This window comes from Rhinolophus ferrumequinum, chromosome 16, assembly GCF_004115265.2.
Source record: "Rhinolophus ferrumequinum isolate MPI-CBG mRhiFer1 chromosome 16, mRhiFer1_v1.p, whole genome shotgun sequence".
NCBI classification, from domain to species: domain Eukaryota; kingdom Metazoa; phylum Chordata; class Mammalia; order Chiroptera; family Rhinolophidae; genus Rhinolophus; species Rhinolophus ferrumequinum.
Genome location: NC_046299.1, coordinates 21242792 through 21265956, shown reverse-complemented (window position 1 = coordinate 21265956; position 23165 = coordinate 21242792). Strand labels below are relative to the sequence as shown.

Sequence of the window (23165 nt, the reverse complement as noted above, 5' to 3'; positions counted from 1 at the left end):
GAGGGTTCTGAGAGGTCAATAGCTTGGGAGATGCAAGGAATTGTGAAAATGTAAGTGTAGTCAGCACAGAGCAAGGTGGGGAGAACAACTGAAGTGAAGTGGGCCCACGGTGGACCCGAGGGCTTTATCAGGAGTGAGATGAACAGCTAGTCACTGCAGGGGTTAAGCAGGGGAAAGACATAATGTTTGGTTTTAACAAGATCACTCTCCTGAGTGTAGAGGGCATTAGCATATAGGAAGAAGCAAGCAGGGTGGGGTGAATTATGCACATACAAAGTGCTTGCTCAGAGCAGGACACTGGTGAGAGCAGCAGAGTGAGGTCCTTCAGTCTTAGGTCATGTGGCAAGAGTCTGGTTCTGGAAGAAGCAACTTCCTTAAACAATAGAGTGTAGAGGTTAAGAGGGTGTACTCTGAAGTACTATAATTGGATTCAAACCCTAACTCTGTTACTTAACTAGCTTTGTAACTGTGGTCAAGCTACTTACCCTCTCTGTGCCTCAGTCTCCTCATCTATAAAATGGAGGTAATATTAGTACCTATCTTATAAGGTCTTGTAATGATAAATTAGTCTCAATCTATCTAGGGTACTTAGAATGGTGCCTGGCTTTTAAGTGGGACTGTACTGTGTAAGTGTTTGCTGTTACTTCTAAGCAACGTGATTGCCCCAAAGTAATTTAGTTGATTTCATGTGAGCAAGGGGTTTTCTTTGAGTATTCTCTAGCATTTTTTACTTTTAGAAATAAAATGTGGTTATTTTAATTGTTTTCTTAAGGCATTTACTTGTAACTCCCTCTGTGTCAAACACCTTTTAATAAGGCTGCCCAGCAAACCCCCTTTCTCTAGGACCCATGCTGCCCTAATGACCTAGGTAATTGCTGGAGCACTGTCGGCTTACGCCTAATGATGTGGCCCAACACTGGACCCAACCTGGGCCGAGGAGCCTCTTCCCAGGTAAATCCAGAATTGGGACTAAAAGATTCTGGTTCAGACCAGCAGTTCTCTCGAGAGTAGGAAATAGTATAAAGTCAAAACTGTTGGAGGAAGCTGAAATGCAGAGAGAAGTGAGCTAAGAGATGAAGAAAAAAGGACTTCCAGACTCCCCACAAGGCTCCAGTCTGGGGTTCCTATTTCTTTCTAGGCTCGGTATCCATATCTTTCCGGAACTCTGTGGGACTCGTAAAACAAATCCTCGTTATTGTTGAGGCTGTGCCAACTGTTCTTGTTACTTGTAACTGAGAATGCTACCTCATGTAGTTGCTTCCAGTAGTGCAAACAGTAAGATGGATAAATAAGAGCTCGGGAAAATGTCAGGAGAGAAAAGGGTAGGAATAATGTAATTCGCCAGTACCTCACTATTTTCCACAACAAGGGTTCTCTCCGGCTTCTCGTGGTCATCAAATTCCGGTTGCCAGACAGGTTCTTGCAATTCCAGATCTAAAATGATTTCTTGAATTCTTACATTTCTTTCCTTTATACGTGCAATTTCAAACTCTTTTTGTTTATATGCAGCATCAAACTCATTATTGAAAGCAGTTTTTACCTTGTAAATGATATCCTGAAATATCAACATGTAACTGAAAACACATCACATATTATACCTTTACTGGTAACATGATTCCACAGTTTTACTTTCCCTCCAAAATCATTTACAAGTTATCAGGAAATTAATCTTTGTAAAACACTGTTTATAGAAAGTCATTTCTTGGTTCAGTAAGCTGAACAGCGGCATCCCACCATTGGTAGGATTAAGGCAACCACTGTTATACCACAACTTACTTCCCAAAATGCAAGTGTAACTCAATGTGCAGGTGTGTTGATAAATGCTGAAGTGGGTGATACATCCTTGAAAGCTCTTTGGAATATTCTCTCTACTTCTGTGTATGTTCTTTAAAAAAAAAAAAATCCATCATGAAATATTTAAAAGGCAATATGCAGTATTTAAATAGGGAAATGTCTTTTCTTTGGAACCATGGTGATGTGGTGAGGAAGAGATGGCCTATAGACGTTGTATAGAGAATCTCCCAGAGAAGCAAAACCACAGACAATACTTCTCCTCTGTATAGGGATGTCATTCTCAGGTAGGAAGCGTACACAAGCTGGCTAGCTGGAGCAGCCAATTACTAAGGTGGCAGTGGGTCCAACTGGCTTGTCCTCACCTCTGCTGATGATTAGAACAATGGGTCACCTCAAAGTGGCCTTTATTTTACCATCAGAATTCAGTCTATATAGCTATCCTACTAAAGATGAAACCAGTAAAGTAGGGTGGAAAAATGTTCTCAAAAGCTGGCACCAGGAAATTTCTCTTGGGCTGTAATTTCCTTTTTGTTGGAAAATGCCTTAATAAAGAAGTAGGAAAGTGAGACCCTGAGGGCATGAGTCAGCAGAAGCTGAGCAAGGAAAGAGGTAACTAAATAGCTCTTAGTATAAATGCACAGGAATTTCAGGGATTGAAGGAGGAAAAGAGGAAAAGATAGGAAAAGAAAGCAGGGTAACATGGCAGGAGGCTAGAACACAAATTGCAGACATGGCTGAAGGACTTTCAGGATCAGGAATGGCCGATATTAAATTTCAAACAATTTGCATTGCTGCAAACACCATCATTGAATTTTCAAAACCTTCAGTAGACATGCACAGATGTGTTCTGAGACTGACTTATTTGGTGGAAAGTAAGGAGTAGGAGCTTAGAGCTTGAGGGACACTGCCCCTTATCCTTGAGCCCCAGAAGTTACACAAATTTTAGAGAGAAAATTGCATTTCCTCAGGTTAAAAGGATAGATAAGCAATCACATTTTGATCATACAAGGAGGTCCTACTTGACATCTGGGTTACCTAGAAGATGGCATTCAAGGATTTCTTTGATCTTTGAGCTTACTGAAGATCTAAATAGAAGAATGGTTTGTTTGTGGTGTCAGCCAGTGTAGGATGTTTTTTTAGAAAAACCTGTTGTCACAGAACTCGGTCCAAATGGATAAAAGCAACTCTTGTACACAAGCTCAGCATAAGCAACATGAATACTCGCTAGCCATCTGGATATTTCTCTGTGTACTTTAAAGACATTTGACTGGCATTAAATTTCAATTTGAGCCTTTGCATGACAGCTCACAGAGATTTTTAGAGATTTTCAAGTATAAAGAAAAAATTCACCCACTTTCAATAATATAATTTGGTTGATTTTCTCCTCTCTCGAATGAAGTTCCAATTGGCTTGACAACAAAGAGGCATGTATCCCAAAATCAGTACTCTGACTGCCAAACATGTAATTGGGCAAGTTAGTATCTTTTACTGCTACATCGTCTTCCTCTTCTTCATCATCCTCTTCATGATGCTTTTTAACCAAAGTCTTTGTAGGTTGAAACTCTACAATTTCTTTCCGTAGCTAAACACAGAAAAAGATGACATGGAAGTTATGCAATAATAAGAATTCTTCTCTAAAGAGCAGTTTTGTGACAACTTATTTCAACAATCATTTTAAGATGTTAAATTGTCTCGTCAACAACTGAATTCAAAGTGATAGATAGATCCGGAAACTGCTGCAGATGAGATTAAAGCTTTGGAAACTGATAAATTCTGGATAAATCACAAGAGTAAAAATGGTCCTTGATAGTATGTAATATTTACATTTTGCTGTCAGGATGACAGCTGCTTGTAAATATTTTGAGTCTTTGTTGGAACTTAAACATTAAAAAATATACCTTTTCTTCATATTTTACAAAGGAACTCATTCATATAGGACTCGTGGATGTAGGTTAAGAATTAAGTATAGCTTCATTTTATGTTTCAGAAAAAGAATGAATGCAAAGTTTTGGCCAAAACAAAACTACACCAGTAGGGCAGTGGCTTTTTTGTTTTTGTTTTTGTTTTTAGTAGTCTGATAGAGATTGCTGCTTTTTTTTAAAGCTGGAATTCTTTAGGAAAACCATAATTCTTCCAAAACAGATACCACTTCATCTTTGTCAATTATCTCAAAATACCATGCCAAGAGAAAAGAGAAGATGAACAGAATATGGGTAGATGAAGACAACTTCTGACCAGAACAAAAACAAAACCCAAAGCACATTTTTAAAAGAATATCCTCATATTTGAGGGCTAGTCAGTGTTGTCGAGGATATAGGCTTCTTGATTTATTGTGAGGATTTGGCTCCTATATTCATTAGAATGTATTCTATATATTAACAAGGAATGAAAATATAAATACAAACAATATCTAAACTTATCCTAAATTGTATCCCAACTCAAATCTGTATGAAGAAGACCCTGAAATAAACCACATCACTTATATAAATACATATATTTAAAATTGTACTTTAAGACACTCGGTTTCAATCTTCTTTTGTTGTAAAACTCTCTTCAATTTTTTCAACTCTTCATCTGTGCGTTCTTTCATTGGAAAGTTCTCAACCACGCAGGGGATGTGAAAGCACTTGGGGGAAAAAACACACAAAATAAATCCATTTTTAATAAAAGTGTGTGTGTCTGGGGTGGAGTGAAGGATGTTTTCCCTGATTAAAATTAATTCATAGGTTATTATGCATGAGTGAAACTGAAAATGGAAACTTTCTTTAAAATAAAACAATGTATGCCATTAACACTGGTATAACTTTGTATAAAAAGACTGTGCTTTTGTGAAGGATTTACTTCTGGAGCAGTGGTTCTCAGCCCGGAGTGATTCCTGCGGAGTGATTCCTGCCCTGTCGCCCTCCGCCCCAGCCCCTCAGGGACATTTGGCAATGTCTGGAGACATTCTTGATTTTTACTAGTGGGTGGCTTGGCTGCTCCTGGGGTCCAGTAGAGAGTGGCCAGGGATGTTGTAAAACATCCTACAATCCATAGCACAGCCCCCACAACAAAGGATTAGCCAGCCCCAAATGTGCCACTCTTGAGAAATGCTGTTTTTGAGCAATACTCAATCACATAAATGTAGGCTGATCATAGACTTCACTATTCAAACAGGTGTGTGGGGTGGGGGGTATATTTGAAAGTGAAAAGGGTGCTGTTAAAGTTACTCGAGGACCACAGGCATAAACTGGGACTTTTGGTCCCCCTACACAAAGAGGAAAGTTGCGTTGGGAGGAATCTCAATGAAAAAGCATGAAAAACAGCCCTTTAGAAAATGTGAGGGCAGGTAGAGGTAGAAATATGAACAATATCGTTTAGTTTTCAATCTGTATGGAAAGTGAGTGAGGTGGCCTCCTGGAACAGACAGGTAGTAAGACCTGGATGCAGGTAGCGCCATAGAGGAAGAGGGAAAGAAGTGCTAAGGTAAATCTTAAGAGATGCTGGCGTGGAAGCAGAAGGGGACTGAGCAGAGAGGGAAGAATAAGACAAGAAAAAGTGAACATCTAGGGAGAATTCGGAACAGGAATGGGCGAGGCACGCTTTGAATGCTTTGCTATGTATGGATTTTCTCTAAAAAATTTTCTGCCATGAGACTTCCAATAAAAATTCTCATTGGTAAGGTGTTATACCTGGAGTTATATATGTTACCTTAAGAGCTCGACCTTTCACAGCCATTGAATTCCAGCATTCTTCTTTAATGAGTTCAGCCAAATATCTCTTGGCTAGATTATGCATCTCCACATCCTTCTTTATCTTGAAGAACACAGATGAAGGGAAAAATAAAATAAAAAATAAAATAAAAATGAAAATGTGGCCTCTTAAAAAAATAATCTCCATAGTACATTAACGAGCCAGTCATGACTGCACATTTAGTGATAGAGTTTGATCTTTCCCCAGCACATAGAGCTGCCCTGCACTGAGACGCACTTGGGTGGGAACACTTCCCTGTCTTGGAGAACTTCTCCTGAAGTTTAGTCTGGAGGCTCGGGATTCCCTTCCTTGAGGACCAGGGTGTCAACACAAACACCTCTAAGGGCAGGCAACTTCCACACATGAGCCAAGGTGGGTGTGGGGACAATAGCACAGCCATGGTGGGCTGGATAGCTAACACACACACACACACACACACACACACACACACACACACACACACGTCATCACAAATCTAGCTGGTGGGTACAGGGTGGGGTAGCAAACCCACTATGCCAAGTCTTCCTGTTTTATTAGAGAAGTTTGAAATTTGTAATTGTATGAAACTGCCAGATATCTAAATGTTGGCTTAATTTTTGTCATTGCATATGTAAAATGCCAGTTTGTGACCTCTGTCTTGGGGCCTTTACTACACTTAGTTCTTCTATTATTTGTGTCCACCATGAAGTGAATGCTCTGCTACTCTTGCGGATCACATAATGTACATTTCCCCACTTAGAAACTTATGTGTTATTTCAATTAGTTTTATCTGCTTTAAGTAATCCTATTAATTAATATTTAAGTGATTAAGTGTTCTCATTTTAATAAAGTTTGTCAAGAGAGCTGGTATGAAAGTGAGACCCAGTAATCTCTAGTCCTTAGGATCCTCTTCAGATCCTTTTTTGCATTTCATTTTGTTTGCAGAATTGTTAGCAAACTAGCTAAGAATAATATCCACCCCCCACCCCCAATTACAAAATGTCTTATTTATTTATTCATTCATTTATTCATATTTATTTTATTTATAGTCTGAATACTTTGCTTAATTTGCATTTTATTTCTGTTTTGTTTTTATGCATTGAGTTAATAGCTAATACATTTTATTTTTTCTTAAATAAACAGCTGTTTTGGAGTATCAATGTCAGAACCTGTCTGATTCCCAGCCTTTCTGTCTCTACTGCTGAGCTATTTCATCAACACCTCCAGACTTGGTCCCTAACACTGTGTCCAAGCTGTCAGCAGGTCAGAGGAGCAGGCTGCTGGGGCCAGGTAGTCAGATATGAGTTTGAAGAGAGAAGCAATGCTAGAGTAAGAATGGAGGTGGGCACCCAACCCAGACTCATTGCAGAGCGCTCCAGCTGAATGAGCTGGGAGAAACTGGTGCCAGAATAGGAAGGGAGATTACAGGCCTGAGTGAAGCCAGGGCCAAGGAGAAGAGCCTGAAGCCTTGTGGGCAGATAGGGAATGCTTCCTGGCTCAGATCCCAGATGTGGGATCTTAGCCAAGTGACTTTAGCTCCGAAGCCTTAATTTCTTCAAGTGGAAAAAACAATAACATACTTTTTTAGATTGTTCTGACAATCAAAATAAATAACATTCAAAAAGCCCCTAAATTGATGCCAATTTTTATAGCAAAAAAAAAGGGGAGGGATCATTTCTAATAGCTTCCTGTTGTGCATTTATGTAATAACAAAAGCCAAATTCTTTACCCTGATACACCTGTACAAGGTCTTCAGACTGGCCTCTGCCTGCCTCTCCCACATCATTCAATGGGGCTCTCTCGTCACCTCATGTCCTACAGCCTTCTGGTCTTTCTGTTCCTGGAATACTCCAAGCCATTTCTGCCTCAGGGCCTTTGCTCCTGCTGCTCCCTTTGCTTGACATTCTCCTCCTCCAGATCTTTGCATAGTCAGCTCTCTCTCTTCTTTTAGTTCCCAATCAAAATATCAGCCCTTTAAAGTGGCTTTCTTTGACCACAGAAGTAGATCTCCCACGTCTATCATAGCATCCAGTTTGTTTTCATCATACAACATAGAGAGATTTGTTTATTTATGGCCTGTCTTCTCCATTAGATTAGGCCCATGTGGGCAGGACTTATCTGTTTTATTCACTGTATTTCCAGCCTGGCATGTAATAGGTATTCGATAAATGTTGCAGAATGAATGGATGAATGATCATCCAGGTAAATTTTATCTCTTTGGGTCAGTCTGTTGAGGTCTTTTTGGTCCTGAATCTGTTACCCAATATATTTCCTCTCATTCTCAGCCTCATGTCACTCACGAATTTGACAAATCTGCTTCATTTCTACATCTTCACCCAGTCGTTAATAAATATGTTTAACAGGACACAGTCCTGGGGCATATCACTGGAAACCTCTCTCCTAGAGACATCAATCAAGTAATCAGTCTCTTTTTGTGTAGTTGTTTAACCAACTATAATCCACTTAAATGTCCTTGAATCCAGCTATATTTAATTCTCTTGTTCAGAGGGAAAGATGTATTTATACTTGCACATTAAAAAAATCACGGGTACTGTGCAGGTTGAGAAAGAGGTAGCTTAAGAACATCTTATGTAAAACACAATTAGGGCTTTTACCTAAAATAAATTCAATATGAGTAAACAATGTGATGTGATTGCAATAAAAAAGATGCAAAGGCTGAATTAAATAGTAGTATCTAGAAAAGTGGAGGTTTAAGTTTATGCTTTTCTCTAAACTGGACAGATAATAATTGGAATTCTTTTGTGGATGCCAGACTCAACTATAATGAAATCAGAGGAAAATTGTGTGATGATGATGAAGCTATCGAAACTACATTATATGATCTTCATAGGAGCTGGGATAGTTACCTGAGACAAGAGAAGATACACAGGGAACATGGTAATTGCTAATCTTCTCTAACCATTTTCGGAGAGGACATAGAGTAGATGGTGCTCAAAGAATAGAAGAATCAGTGAGTGTAGTAAGAAAGATTTCAACTCTAATTAAGAAAGGGATTATTAAACCAGAGTGCCCAAAGTTGACATGAGGTAGCCGAGGGGATTTCCAAAAATTTTCAAACATGGTGGAAGATGTTTGGTATGAAGGTCATGGAGGAGAGACAAACATCAGATATCTGGCTAGCCCAGATGCTCTTCTTCCCCTAACCCCCAAATTCAATAATTCTCTGACTCATTCTATTTATATGCACTAGGTTTGCTTTATTCACATTGTGCTGGAAAAGTTTTTGTTTTGTTTCCATAATCTGGGAAAGTTCTCCTTCCTATTTTCTTTTTGTTCCCTTCATTATGGTGCTTAAATCAGATTTTTCGTACCTTTTCTATTTCTTCCTCACTTTCGTCGTGAAGCCTTTCTAGTTCCTCAAGATCCAGACCAAATTCCCGTTGCTCTAATTTTGCAATGTTATCTACTGTTTCATTTTCTTCCATCATATTCAGAACCTGGATTTTAAAGTAGGAAAGGATGGCAACAAGAAAAGAATTAAACGTTAAAGATTCTCTTAGCAATCAATAAAAAATAGTTGTTCTGTTTATCTAAATGCAACTATTGAGTAAAGAATTAGGTTATGTACTCATTGTGGTTATTTAAGTTTTAAGGCTTAACCTTTAAGAGGTCATTCATTCATAAAGAACAACAACAAAAATGTATAAATTCATCACTTCATTGAATGATATTAAGGAATTATTGATATTTAGGTGTGCAGATGGTATTTTGATTATGTGTTTGAATTCTTGTCTTTTAGAGATAGATACTTAAATAATTAAAGAGAAAATAATATGATATCTAGATTTACTTCAAAATAATCATGGGAGGGGATGTGGATAGGGGTATAGATGAAATAATATTGGAAACTGGATTTATTATATTATTATTCTCTTGCCTTATATATATATTTGAATATTTCCAGAATAACCATAATAAAAACTATCTTTAAATTTTTATAACTTCAAAAAATTCAGGGGCAAAGGACACACGTTGCAACATATATGATAATGTTCACAATATAAAGAGCCCTTCCAAATTAACAAAACAACTCAAGCAATACGATAGAAAAAATGAGGACTTCAGTTTCAAAATGGTGGACTCAGAATGGCCTTTACAATTTTCCTTTCCTGCCCTGATCCATAAAATTAAGAGAAAATAAATAAATTCATTACTGCAAATAAGAAGAAAAAAAGAAAAAGTATGCTTCATTAGCATGACGATTGTAACATCTGAAAGATGAAAATCAGATGAATCTGAATGATGCATCATAGCCCCTAGAGCCCCCCAGGACAATACTGAACAAAAGACAGAAGCTACACCAGATACCGGAGTGAGGGGTAGCCTAGAAGTAGCTGGCAGAGTGATTAGCTAGGGGTACTACATTAGAAACAAGCAGTGGAAAACCTGTATGTACATGTACCCCACTTGGTAAAACTCCCTGGGGCCCAGCAGTAGTAACGGGGTGTTTGCCTCCAGGTGGAGGAAACTGGAATTCCTATTTGGGTGGGAGAAACAGAGCAATGTCAGCAAGGCATGATCAGGCATCTCAGGCCAGCAACCATGGGAAGATGTCACCACTCTTAGGTCTGAAGGGCAAGGGTGGGGAGTGGTCACTGGAACCTGAAGAGATAAATAAGAGGGCTGGCCGTCACTGCCAGCTCCTAACACCACAAAGAGGACCCTGGAGGACTAAAAACCCTGACCCTAGTCTTCTCCTATCCTCTGACCTCCTGCTGATACCACTCAGTGGCTAAACCCAAGCAGAAGTCAGAGGATGGGAGAAACAGAGAAATGCCCAAGGAATCTGTCAGTGGCTAGAAGGAATTAGAGAACACTGGCCCCCTGGCTAAGACATTTCCCAACACCACCCACCCTATTTCTTTTACTGAAAACAGACAAAAATACCTGCTGAAGTCAGATCTGTTGTACTACTTAAAATGACGAATGTCTATCTGAGGGTTATAAGGTATTTGATCACATTCACAATAAAAATTCTTAGGTAACAGGGATAGAAAGGAATTTCTTTAACTTGTTAAAGGATATCTAACAGAAGCTACAGCAACTTCACACTTAAAAGTTAGTAGCCTTCCTGTTAAGGTTAGGAAGAAGACAAGTATGTCCACTGTCGTGACCACTATTATATTAGAAGCCCTTGCTATACGACAAGAAAAAGAAATGAAGTATAAAGATTGATAAGAGACATGTAATTTTCAGAAAATATGATAGTCTTCCTAGACTATTCAAGAAAGTCAACTGATAAAATAGAAGAACTGAAAATAGAATTCAGCAAGGTGATCAGATATAAAGTCAGTAATATTCATATATACCAGTAGTAACCAATTAGAAAATGTAACAGAAAAATATTTCCTTTACAAAAGCAAAACAAACTATAAGATACCTAAAATAAACTTAGTAAGAAAATTATACAAAATCACTTTTAGACTATAAAACTTCACTAAAGAATATTTTTTAAAAATTGAATAGAGATATATTTATATAATACATATATAAGATTTATATTATAAATTTATATGCATTATATATAATTTCAGATAGCAAATAAATTCTTCCCCAAATCAAACTATAAGCAATATAATCTCAATCAAAATCAAATCAGAGTTTTTCATGGAGCTTGACAAGCTGATTTTAAAATTCAAAAAAGAAATTATGCATAACAAAGCCAACATTTTTGGAAAAAGAAGAGCAAAGGGAGAATTACTTTCAAGATATAAAAATACTTTATAAAGCTATGACAATTAAAATCGTTTGGAAATAGCTCAACAAAAAGATCAATACTCAATTTCAGACTAGAGAATCCAGAAACATTCCCATATACATGGGACTCCAGGGGTTGATAGAGAAGTTAGAAATCAGTGGAGAAAGAGTGGTATATTCAATAATAAGCACTGACAAAATGGGCTAATTTGGGGGGTGGGGAATGAAGTTAGATCTACACCTCACACCATTCATGAAAATAATGTATAGGTGAAATAAAGGAGTATTAGAAGAAAATATGTGAGACTTTGGAAGACCTTTAGAAATCAGACACAAAAACAAAAGCTGTAAGTAAAATGATCAACACTCTTGAATCATAATTTTTAAATTCTGTTATTTAAAAAAGCACATCATAAAAGTTGAGACAAGACAGAAAATATTTGTAGTATATTAGGTTGCACCATATGAAAAAGAAATTTAATATGGTTCATTCAAATAACAATGGCCACGTCTAGATTGGCCCCCCTGCACACCTCCACGCTCTTTTCCCCTCCAGTTACCTGGGATGACATCACGTGAGGCAACCTTAGAAGCCATGTGATAAAGCTAGCAGAGTCTCTGTCAGCCTCTGAATGACTGACCTGAACCCAGAACTATTATTTGAGAAAGAAACTTCTCATCTCTATGCCATTATGTTTTTAGAGGTTAGTTATTATCACAGCTTAGCTAACCCTAATTATCATAAATAAATATAAATTAATAATAAAGAACTCCTACAATCAAAAAGAAAAAGACCAACAACCCAATAGAGAAATGGGCAAAGGATACGTACAGGGAATTCACAGAAGAGGAAAAACAAATAGTCTTTAGAGTCATGAAAAGATGCTCCACTTCATTAGTAATCAGGAAAATAAAAACAAAGGGGGGGGGGAAATTACCAAAGAAACATTTAAGAACACCCTGAAAGACAAAGTTGTCTTATTTAAAGTGCTCACCAATGCCCAGCACATGAGAGAGGAAAAAAAAAACCCAAAAAACATACAAAAGAGAGTCCTGGTATGAAACAGATGACACACTCAAATAGGGTAATTGGGGAGGGAGACATTGAGAAAAGATCAGCAGCTTAAGGGAAACCAGCAAGGCATGATCAGGTATCTCAGGCCAGCAGCCATGGGAAGCTGTTACACTGCTAGGTCTGAAGGGCAAGGGTGGGGAGTGGCTACGGAACCTGAAGAGATAAATAAGAGGGCTGGCCGTCACTGCCAGCTCCTAACACCACAAAGAGGACCCTGGAGGACTAAAAACCCTGACCCTAGTCTTCTTCTCCCATCCTCTGACCTCCTGCTGATACCACTCAGTGGCTAAACCCAAGCAGAAGTCAGAGGCAAGAGAGCCCAATGATGCCATCCACAAAAGGCCAGCCTCCTGGAGCTCAGAACAGGGTGGAAAAGGGTGGAGAGCATATTTGTACCAGCAAACCAAGAATATCCATCAAACATATCAAGGTGCATAATTGTGAAATTTCCAAACAGCAGGGATAAAGAAAGGATCCTATAAGTTTCCAGATTGAAAAATCTGGCTACCTACAAAGAACTGAGAATCAGAAAGGTATTAGATTCTCTGAAGCAAACACTGAAAGCTGGAAAACAATGGAGCAAGCCTTCAAAATTCTGAGGGGAAATCATTGTAGACATAGGCAAGCTATCAGATAAGTGTAAGAGTAGGATAAAGACATTTTAAGAAAAACCAAGTCTCAAAAAACATAGCTCCCATATACCCTTTCTCAAGTGCCAACGCACTGTACGACTCACACTGTATTACATTTAAACGGTCCGTCAGAAGCACAGCTACATAATAAATGATGTTCCCAAGCATGGGACAAACAACAGTTCTGCTTAGGAAGCTGCTGGAAGATGCACACCAAGAAAACAAAGAAAAACGCATGGCACCCTGAAAACAGGGGCTCCAACTCAGGGGGCAGGTGAGAGGAGTTCCCAGGAAGGTGGACAAGAGAATTTTCTAGGACAGCAGTTGTGTGCCTGGGCTAGAGAGCAAGGTGCTTAGACTGGAGATGGAAGATGGAAAGCTCTAGAAGGCAGGTCACAAAAATAAAGTTAAAAAAAATAAAAAAGCTCGGACAGCTTGCTTTCCTTAGGTACCTGTATTGCGAAGAGGCTTTTTGTACTTAGCATTAGTGGAGTTTGAATAGGTAACAGGTACATACTAGAAAGGCTTAATCCCAAACAAAGGCAATTATTAATTGCCAGAAATATAAAGTTGTAAAAATGAAAATGTAATTATAATATGCCATGTGGCTCAGCTATGAAGAATATTTACATAACATAATAGTGTCCATACTTAGTACCGATCTATGTGTATATTGCAGTGATGGGAGGTTGCCGTGTAAGAGAATCTAAACACTCATCTTCCATACCAGGAAACCCATAGTGTCAAATAGAAATATCAAGAGACAGTATTAAGAAGACTATTTAGGAAGATGGAGGTAAACAACCAAACAGACAAGCTGAAAGAATTGACAATAGTTATCTCTGGAGTACAGGAATCATAGTAAAAAATAAATAAGCAGGGCAGGTACTGCTTTAAAATATTATTTTAAATTATGTCATTAATTTGTAAAAATGTAAACATATAACTTTAGTTTAAAATAATTATTTAAAAAATAAGACATCGTATTTGGGGAAGACAGAGAAGAAAACCACTGTTTATATATAGCGTGGTATGGTAAAAATTCTACCCTGTTGAATTACCCCAGAAAACAGAAAAGGTAGAAGAGAAAGGCAGAGAAAAAAATGGGTATAGCTCCTCATGCTGTGTTGAATAAACTATAGTTCAAAAAATAATTTTAGGCCAAGGGCCAAATGTATTTGTATATGAAACCACAACACTTACAGTTTTAGCAAGTTCTTTCATTCCTGTTTTTATCTCTCTCCTTTTGTTGGAAAACAGTTTAATCTCCATTCTGAGGGCCTGAAATGGGACAAGTATATCACTTAAACAGGCAAAAGGAATGATAGAAAAGCATGTGACAGATACGATACATGCACACCTATATACACACATACACGTACACGCATCGGTCCATAGATACATAATAGGTAGCACGTCTCTAGAAACAAATAAGACCAACTTTAAAGGCTAATAATAACACCACTGCAGCACCTTCATTAAGTCAACTGCTATTGTGTAAGTGACCACTGCAGCGTCTTGGATCTGATGTCAATTATAAGGCCAATGGAAAGAAAATAATTAAATAGTGAAAAATTAAATGGAGAATAGTTGACAAAGGAAAACCAGTCTGCTGTTTTAGTGGGAACTTGAGGGAAACTGGACAAGCAGGCTAAATCCTTTGTCACCTTCCTGCACATCTGAAGCCACGACACCCCGTCTCCTGTTCCCGACCCACCCCTTTCTTGATGGCAACCATGCAGCATCCCCAACATGAAGTATCACACTTCATTCTTGTTGGGTTTCCTATTAACTTAAGTACAGTTCTTAAAGCTCTTGTAACTGAATCTAAAAGACCAGGCTGTGTTGAGCGCGTTTGTTTGCTTTCAGGAAAGTTACACTTATAATGCTCTCTCAAGTAGGATCTCGTTCTACTTTCTAACTTTCCAACAGGTTTTCACAGAAAACCAGTCTATTTGGCACATCCTCAAAGCATTATTTCAAACCTCTCCCATGTTTTATAAATACCTCTTGGTTTTTTTGTTGTATCCAGGGAATTTCCTTCGTATTATCAACTTGGAGTAATAATGCCTCTTGCGATGAGTCAATGCTTAAACTCACATTCTCATTTATCTTAGAAGAAGACAAGCACAGCTATTAAATTGAAAATTTATCAGCTTCTCCTCTCACCCTACTTCATATAAGTGCTTTGAAGCCCTTTGCATTTGTTGCATTTTGGAAAGCCACTCTCCATTGACCACATTCCCCTTTAGCTACTACTCCCTTTCTAATTCTCCCAAGGCAGCAAAATGTCTTGGAAGAGTTTGAGATGTCACAGTCTCCTGGCCCTCCTGTAACCTCACTGGCTGCTCCTTCTCAGTCTCCTTTTTCTCCTGGATCTCCAGAAGTTGCTCTGTCCCGGTCCCCTTCTACTTTTTGTCATTTACTTTTCTATGACTTCACCTGGTTTTCTGCCTTTAAATTCCACCCACACGTGCTTGACTCTCCAATCAACATCTCCAGTCCTTGCCTCTCTCCAGAACTCAAGGCTCGACTACCCAGTGGCCTACTTGGTATCTCCACTTAGATGTCTAACAGGTTTCTCAAGGTTGGCATGAGTAACTAACTGGTTTCAGATTCCCTTTTGTCTCCCCAGAGTGGCTCCCCTCCCCACCTCTACGAATGGTATCATCTCCTACATAATTGTTCAGGTAAAAAAATCTAGGTGTCATCCTTAAGTCCTTCCTTTCCCTCTCTCTCTAATCCATCAGTGACTTCTATCAACTCTACCTCTGAAACCTACCCGGAATCTACCACTTCCTCTCCCCGACACCGTTTCACCTCCATCACTGTTACCTGGACCTCTGTCATAGCCTCCTCACTAATCTCCCTGCTTCTACTCCTGTCCCCCACAGGAAACATTCTCCACACAGCAGGCAAGTAATCATTTCAAAAATGTAAATAAGATCATGTAAATCCTCTCCTCAAACACTTTAATAGGTTCTTGTTACATGTAAAATCAAATCCAAACTCTACCTGGTTTACAAAGCCCTTCATTACCTGGCCTTTTCCCACCTTGATGACCTCATCTCCTACCACTCTCTCTCTTGCTTCCTTCAACCGCACAGGCCTTTTTTAGGTCCTCAGACATGCCAAGCTCTTTTCCCCTCCGCCTTGAGTACTTTTGCCCCATGTTGCATGTTGGCACCCTCTTTTAATTCAGATCTCAGCTTAAAAGTCTTCTCCTTGGAGAGGCTATTCCAGCCAAATACTATCACAGGATGCCATTTTCATTCACTGAATAGATCTAGTTACTACCTAATCTTTTCTTATTTATCTGCTTATTTATCTTTCTCTTTTCTCACCCCCAACCCCCAATTGGAACGTAAGCTTCATGAAAGCAGGAACTTTCTATCTGTTCATGCCTATACCTCTCACAGCCTAGCACTTAGTAGGTACTCAATAAATATTTGTTAAATGATCGAATGAATGAATGTGGTTCTCTGGCTAGATACTTCCTAAATCATGTGTGTGACATAAAAGTTAGACCATTTTGACTAAGCACCAGAATTGGTAGTAAGATTTTCTTTTTTCAGGCAAGCCTGGATCTCGTACAATAGTTTAAATAAGATCTGAAGTGTAATATTTGTGATTGCTTTGAGAAAGGCTGAATATTTTATCTCAGATGTAGCTCATGCTCTTTTTGAAAATCATGGGACAGCTGGGTGAAAAGGACTATTATATTACTAAATATCTGCTAAAAGAAACCCAAAAACTGTTATTTGGTTTAAAAAGAAAGCAAGGAAGAGTGGACAAAAAAGGGGTCCATGGAAAGGAACCTGAGAAGGTGATCTGATCATAAATTCCTAACTGGGCAGGTCATGGTAGGTAGTCACGCCTCAGACATTTAACTTCTTTAGTAAAGGGTTTATCTTCGCCTTGAAAAAGCCCTGTCTATTATTCTTGTGCATCTAGGTCAACACACCTTTGAAATAAACAGTAACCACCCTCAGGAGAGCACAGAATCTTGTTAACTATCCTGTAATCCAATCCCCGCCTTGCTTTCTTCTACCTTCATATAATCTCCCTTAGTTTCCTCCTTAATTTCAAAACCGCATAAAAGAAACTGTGAAACTCTCATTCTGCGGAGCATTTGAGATCTTGCTTCCTGGCAATTGTTGTCAGTTTAGCTCAAATAAACTCTTGTAAAAATTGTTTACAGGTTTTCATATTTCTTAGGTCGACAGAAGGGGAAAGAAAACTGTATTGGAACTCAACTGTGTGTTCAGAGACTGATACCAAACTCGAGGAGTCACTTTGTGCCATACTTAAATAATTATTCTCTTCTGCCATGGTGTTGCTCATAATAGTTAAAAGTTGCTGGCAATAGTTAAGAGTTTCAGTGGATAAGATTCCTCCCAACCGCCTATATTGATAAAAAAAGAAAACACAAAATCACAATTTAAAAAACGCACATTTAGCGGTATTATTTCCAGATACATAACCCGTTCTATACAAAGAAATACGTGGACAATTGTTTGCGGTGCTCTGTAATCATTAGGACTCTGCTTCTTAGAGGAGAGCCCGTTCTATGGGCTCCAAAAGAGGACCAGACGCTTGACCTTTCTGGGTGACCTTTTCTCACACGGTCTCCATGCCCTTAACCTATGTGTCCTCTGTACCCACCTTGGCCACTGCACAGAAGAGGCACTACTCTGGTCGAGCCCCTAGAACGTACTAGGTATCGCGCTGCTTCACGTAGTACGTAACCACGTGATCACATTCAGTCCTCACATTCCCACCCCCACGGAGGGGAGTATTACTTCCTCTCAATACACCAGGGCATCACAAACTTTGGGAACTCTGGCATCACTTGGAGGGTTTGCTAAAACAAATTCCTAGGTCCCACCCACAGAGATTCTGATTCAGAAAGTCCGGGTGGGGCTCAAGAACATGCATTTCTAACAAGCTCTAAGGTGCTGCAGACCCCACCTTGTCACAGCTGATTTGGAGGAGTTGTCAGGTACCTGAGGTTACAAGCTAGTAAGTCCTGGACTGAGATTTCAGACTCAACTTTGAGTCAGAAGTACACATGATTCGCCTGGGGAGGGCTGGAAATGACTTTACTTCCATAAAGAGGACTCCAGCACCAGTGTGCTGTTAACTGAGATGCTCCTCGTCCACTGATTGTAAAGAATATGTTAGTACTTTTATACGAAGTTCTGACAATTAAGTTCACTAACTTTGTTGCATAGGTTGCTAACCTTTCTTGATATCAGAGGGATTACTCATTATGAATTTGTACCAACTGGACAAACAGTTAATCCAAATTGACTATTTGGAAGTGCTGAAAAGGCTGTGTGAGAAAGTTATGCAACCTGAACTTTTCACCAACGATTCATGGCTCTTGCATCACGACAATGCACCAGCTCACACGGCACTGTCTGTGAGGGAGTTTTTAGCCAGTAAACAATTAACTGTGTTGGAACACCCTCCCTACTCACCTGATCTGGGCCCCAATGACTTCTTTACCCAAAAATAAAGGAAGACATTTTGATGACATTCAGGACATCAAGGGTAATACGACGATATCTCTGATGGGCATTATAGAAAAAGAGTTCCAAAATTGCTTTGAATGGTGGACTAGGTGCTGGTGTCAGTGCATAGCTTCCCAAGGGGGGTACTTTGAAGGTGACCTTAGTGATATTCAGTAAGGAGGTATGTAGCACTTTTTCTAGGCTAAGCTCGTGAACTTACATGAGCTACAAGCTAATATTTTATTAAGATTCCATGTATAAAATGGGCATGATGGTGCAGTCTTTAAAGGAGTCTTTGAAGTAAGTATTTAATAGCTACCAAAATTGTTATGATACAAAATTTCCACGAGACTTAACATTTTCAAATGTCACTGAGAGAGGCCATGTTTTGTTACTGTTTTGATCACAGGAGGCGCTGTGAGGTATTATTTTGGGGGACATGAATAGCATGTTGACTAGTGATGTCCACTGGCAGGTCAAATAAGGCAACAGCTGAAGTCCAGGCTGTCACTTTCACGCTCTCTACCCCCTGGTCAACATGTGTATGCTTTGGTAGTATTTGTTTATTTAGAATTTTAATTTTGGCTTAATCAAAGTCTAAATCAATTAATGTTGTCTAAGTGAAGTCTAATTAGAGAAGTAAGTCCGTATGTGTGTACACATACATATGTATCTATGTTAGGATTTTTAAGGATCAACAGGAGTTTTTAAAGCTATCTACTATTCAGAATTGTCCTCATTTCTTGTGTTCCTCCAACACATGTTATTAAAGAGAAGACTTGAACATGTCTTTTGTACTAACCATGTCTTTTTACTTTTTGCATTTTGATGCTTTAATACCTGGGGCCATGGTGACTCTGGAGGGACTGCCCCTCCCAGGGCTAGCCAATTTCTAGAGACAGTAAACAACTTGCCCTTTCAAATGCAAACCAACCAATCCAGAGCCCACATCCCAACATCTCCTCCCCGGGTCTTCCATACTCAGGGCCACTGTTTCCCTGTCCCAATCACCCTAGGGCCCACTACCAGATAACTAGGGGTAGCCCCTGTGCCCCAGAACCCGTGGATATTATCCAAACTAGCCAATCCTAAATCTGCCTGCTCATTTCCATGGAAACCAAAATAAAGGCTCTTGCCCACAGTTGCCCTGCTTCCTCTATCTCCTTACCCTCTCTGGTGCTTTCCCATGTGCCACGCCCCCCCACCCCCCCCACCAATAAATAGCATTGCATATGCCCTCCTCTTGGGACTTGTGAGTATAACAATCTTTTCAATGGCAGTTGTCTCCAGTTATGTTGGCCTTGTTGTACCTAAATAATCAAATCTGTGTTTTAAAACACCATACCATGTGAGGTTGCTTGCTATAGACTGTACTTACCTCCATCTTAGGTAAACAAGGGTGCCATCTTCTCTCCCATTCACCAGAATATTTTGTCCATCCAATGAAATTCTCACCGATTGAATTCCGTGCCCCTGGTGAGAATGACTCCGACAGGAAACAAATGTTTCCTCAATAGTTTTAGGAACAAAGTGCAGAAATTACAAAAGCAATTCTACCACATGGTTTTCCTAAGGGGGTTACATGCACTTTGCTTATCTTCTTCTGTTTGTTAAAAGCATTTTAGTTGGTATGGAAGTAGCCTCTGGGTAATACATAGCACTGAAAATCCCTATTTCAAAACCCATTCTGAACCCATACTGATTCATCCTTCCATTTGTGTAGTATAGAAGGAGAGGGATTATTACCACTAACCTATAATAGGAAAATTAGACACAGAGAAGCAAATGGACTTGCTGCAGGCTATGAAGTTAAGGAAGGGGCCTTGAGCAAGCGGAGGGGACAAACTGAGACAACTGTCAAGAATCAGGCAGGTTCCATTTATATGTGAAGAGGTGAGTGTGATGAGTGAGGGTGAAGGGAGCTGCGAAGAAGGAAGCATAACATGCTTTACATGGAGGGTGCTAATTAAGCCAGTTTAATCAGGACCCAAACAAAACACATCACTCATTTCGTACACAGGGCAACAGTTTGAGCCCCTTGACTAAAAACTGGGATTTCTGTGTCACTCTGGTTCTCAACCTTGATGCTTTTAAAAAATTTTAAAGCCTTTGAATAGGTAATACATTCAAATGGTTCAAAATTTAAAAAAAAACTATAAAAATGTATGCAGTGAAATCTCCTTCCTGTCAGCATTCCCCAACAACCCCCAAAAGACAATACCTTCAATATCTTTTCGGAGGTTTTTTTTTATGCATATAAACAAAGTTTTATACAGTTTTTAACATAAATTGTACCATAATACATATATTATGCACCTTGGTTTTCCCCCTTAGCATTGTAACTTGGAGTTCCTTCCATATTGTTCCATAAGGATTTCCTCATTCTGTATTATAGCTGCATAGTATTCCATATTTTACTTATGTACTGTTTATGTACCATTATTTATTTATCCAGTCCTCTGTTGATGGGTATGAGGTTGCTTTAAAAAAAGTGCTACCATGGATAACCTCATATATGAGGTGCTTTACATAGAATCACCCAAAAAATCTTTGATGCATAGCCATATTATACTGCTATCAGTTGTAGTATACATTAGAAATCATTCAAATGACACAGTATAACAGAGTTTGCAAATTGTTCACTTAAAAATAATGTCTAAGGGATTTAAGATTTTTCCTGTATAATAATAATATCACTTTTGCCCAACTGTGCTCCAAAAATGCTTGAGCAAGGAGAGCTGGATGGGCACAACCAGCTGATCTGTGGACCCGTGGGATGTGTCATGTGATTGCGATGCTTCAGGTGTATCGGGTAGAACCCTGAGTAAGAGTCACTGACCACACTGAATTATAATAATGACCAGACAACTCGGTTCCAGCATCACATGAAGAATCTGGTGGAGACAGCTACAACCAGCTCAGAGGCCTTTCCAGCCAGCGAGATAGCAGCAATCATCCCTAAGTTTGCACAGCAATTCACTATTTCCAAGGCAGTTTTGCATATATCCTCTCACTGGCTCTCACTACAAGGTGACAGCAAGCAAGCCTTCCCTAAATATTACAGAGGAGCATCGGAAACTCAGTGAGTTTCCAAGACACACAGCTAAGTGGTGGTGGAGCTAGGCTGGAGCTCACCTATGTAGCCCTGCCCCACCTCTTTCCTTGCAGACCTAAGTCCCTGGTTGGTGTTTCCTCCCTCAGAGACTCAAACTTCAGTACATAAATACACCTAATGTTAGAGTCAATAATACCATCAGTGGTAAATAAGTTATGAGTCAATTTACCCAAGAAAGAGTTCCAATTCCTTTCCTAAGGGCTTTTGTTTCTTATATGAGATCAAGATACACATTCCATGATTTAAACAACAACAACAACAAAAAAGAGTTTACCAAAGTGTTAATGTCTCGGATACACAGAGTTCCACATTTAGCTCTTGATAGGAGCCACGATCCATGTGGAGACAGAGAGAGCATTCCAGGTCCATAATGTTTGCATTGCACTTTTTGGTGTGGCTTAAGAATGCAAATACCGCTATGGCCCTGTCAATGAAAGAAAATAATCACATTATGGAAAAGATCAGGGAAGCGATACCTTCGGATTTGCAGTTGTACATATACAGTCAGATTCAAATTTACAAACTGTCATTGGAAATAAACTGATACATGATAAAGCGGGCACCTGTATTTGCATCATATTTTTCATCTTTGTTTGCAAATAAAAGTTCATTTCAGCCAACTAAGAAGTCTTCTCTATGTTAGCTACCATTACAGATCCTAGACTATACTGACAATCTTTATTTTTCACTAATCATTTTCACATATCCCCACGTTCAAGTCAAAATAAATTACTCGCTATGCCCTCTATGTGTTTCATGTATTCCCCCCTCCAAGCCTCTGCACACGCCACGACTTTTGTCTGGAGCGCCCTTCCCCACCACATCCCCACCAATCCGGCCCCTTCCTACCTCAGCAACCCAGCTCCCTGCCAAGATTGCCCACAACATTTCTCCATGCATAAATCTAACCTATTCTTCAAAGTCCAGCTCAAATATCACTTCCCCCATGATCCTTTTCTTGAATTCTTCTTACCATAAGCCATTTCTTCCTTCTCTGAATTTCTTTGTGTCACACCTTGCTGACATCGGCTATTTCGGGAGAAAAGGGCTTTGACTAAAGGGTTTAGAGAGGAAGGGCAGTAGGTAATCTGGGCCAGTGTATACAACAGGAGGTGACACCATATGGGAGAAGTGTGAAGACAGTGTAACAAAAGGATGCCAGAAACATAGTTTAACTATTCTGTGCAATTCTACTTAGGGCTCAAGTGCAAAGTTCCACTGAAAATCATCAACTCTTTAGCCCCTGACACCTGTGGAATAGATTTTCTAATGCTAGATTGTTTTTTCAAGGCACTAAACTAATATTGTGTCATCTGCATGTTTATCTGACAAGTGTGATATACAAGTATGTAGCACAAGTATGAGGTTGCTCAAAGATTTTATGACTGATTAACAAATTATGCTAATATACATCTAATCCAAGGAAATTATGTTACTACAAAAAGTCATTTGTTAACTGGACTATAATGTTAAAGCATGGATCACATCTAATTCATACAATGTGTCAATCTTGATTGCTACTGTGTTTCCCCGAAAATAAGCCCTAACATGATTTTTCAGGATGACATCCACTGAACATAAGTCCTCATGCATCCTTTGGAGCA

At 39.2% G+C, this 23165-nt stretch overlaps 1 protein-coding gene across 6 annotated transcripts in view; it reads right to left on the bottom strand.

The window, feature by feature from the left end:
* Nucleotides 1–23165, bottom strand: part of CFAP43 (cilia and flagella associated protein 43) — a 76635-nt gene that overhangs the window by 20165 nt on the left and 33305 nt on the right. For all 6 annotated transcript variants that reach the window (XR_004425303.1, XM_033130447.1, XM_033130449.1 and 3 more), the window contains exons 15-24: nucleotides 21836–21985; nucleotides 19825–19955; nucleotides 17188–17335; nucleotides 14938–15042; nucleotides 14134–14211; nucleotides 8838–8963; nucleotides 5485–5589; nucleotides 4304–4420; nucleotides 3149–3376; nucleotides 1349–1555 (exon numbers count right to left, since the gene is read on the bottom strand). Coding sequence is in view for 5 of the 6 variants with exons in the window: in XM_033130447.1 (XP_032986338.1) it covers nucleotides 1349–1555; nucleotides 3149–3376; nucleotides 4304–4420; nucleotides 5485–5589; nucleotides 8838–8963; nucleotides 14134–14211; nucleotides 14938–15042; nucleotides 17188–17335; nucleotides 19825–19955; nucleotides 21836–21985 (1395 nt within the window). In the remaining variant the exon portion in view is untranslated. The remainder of the gene's footprint in view (nucleotides 1–1348; nucleotides 1556–3148; nucleotides 3377–4303; nucleotides 4421–5484; nucleotides 5590–8837; nucleotides 8964–14133; nucleotides 14212–14937; nucleotides 15043–17187; nucleotides 17336–19824; nucleotides 19956–21835; nucleotides 21986–23165) is intronic.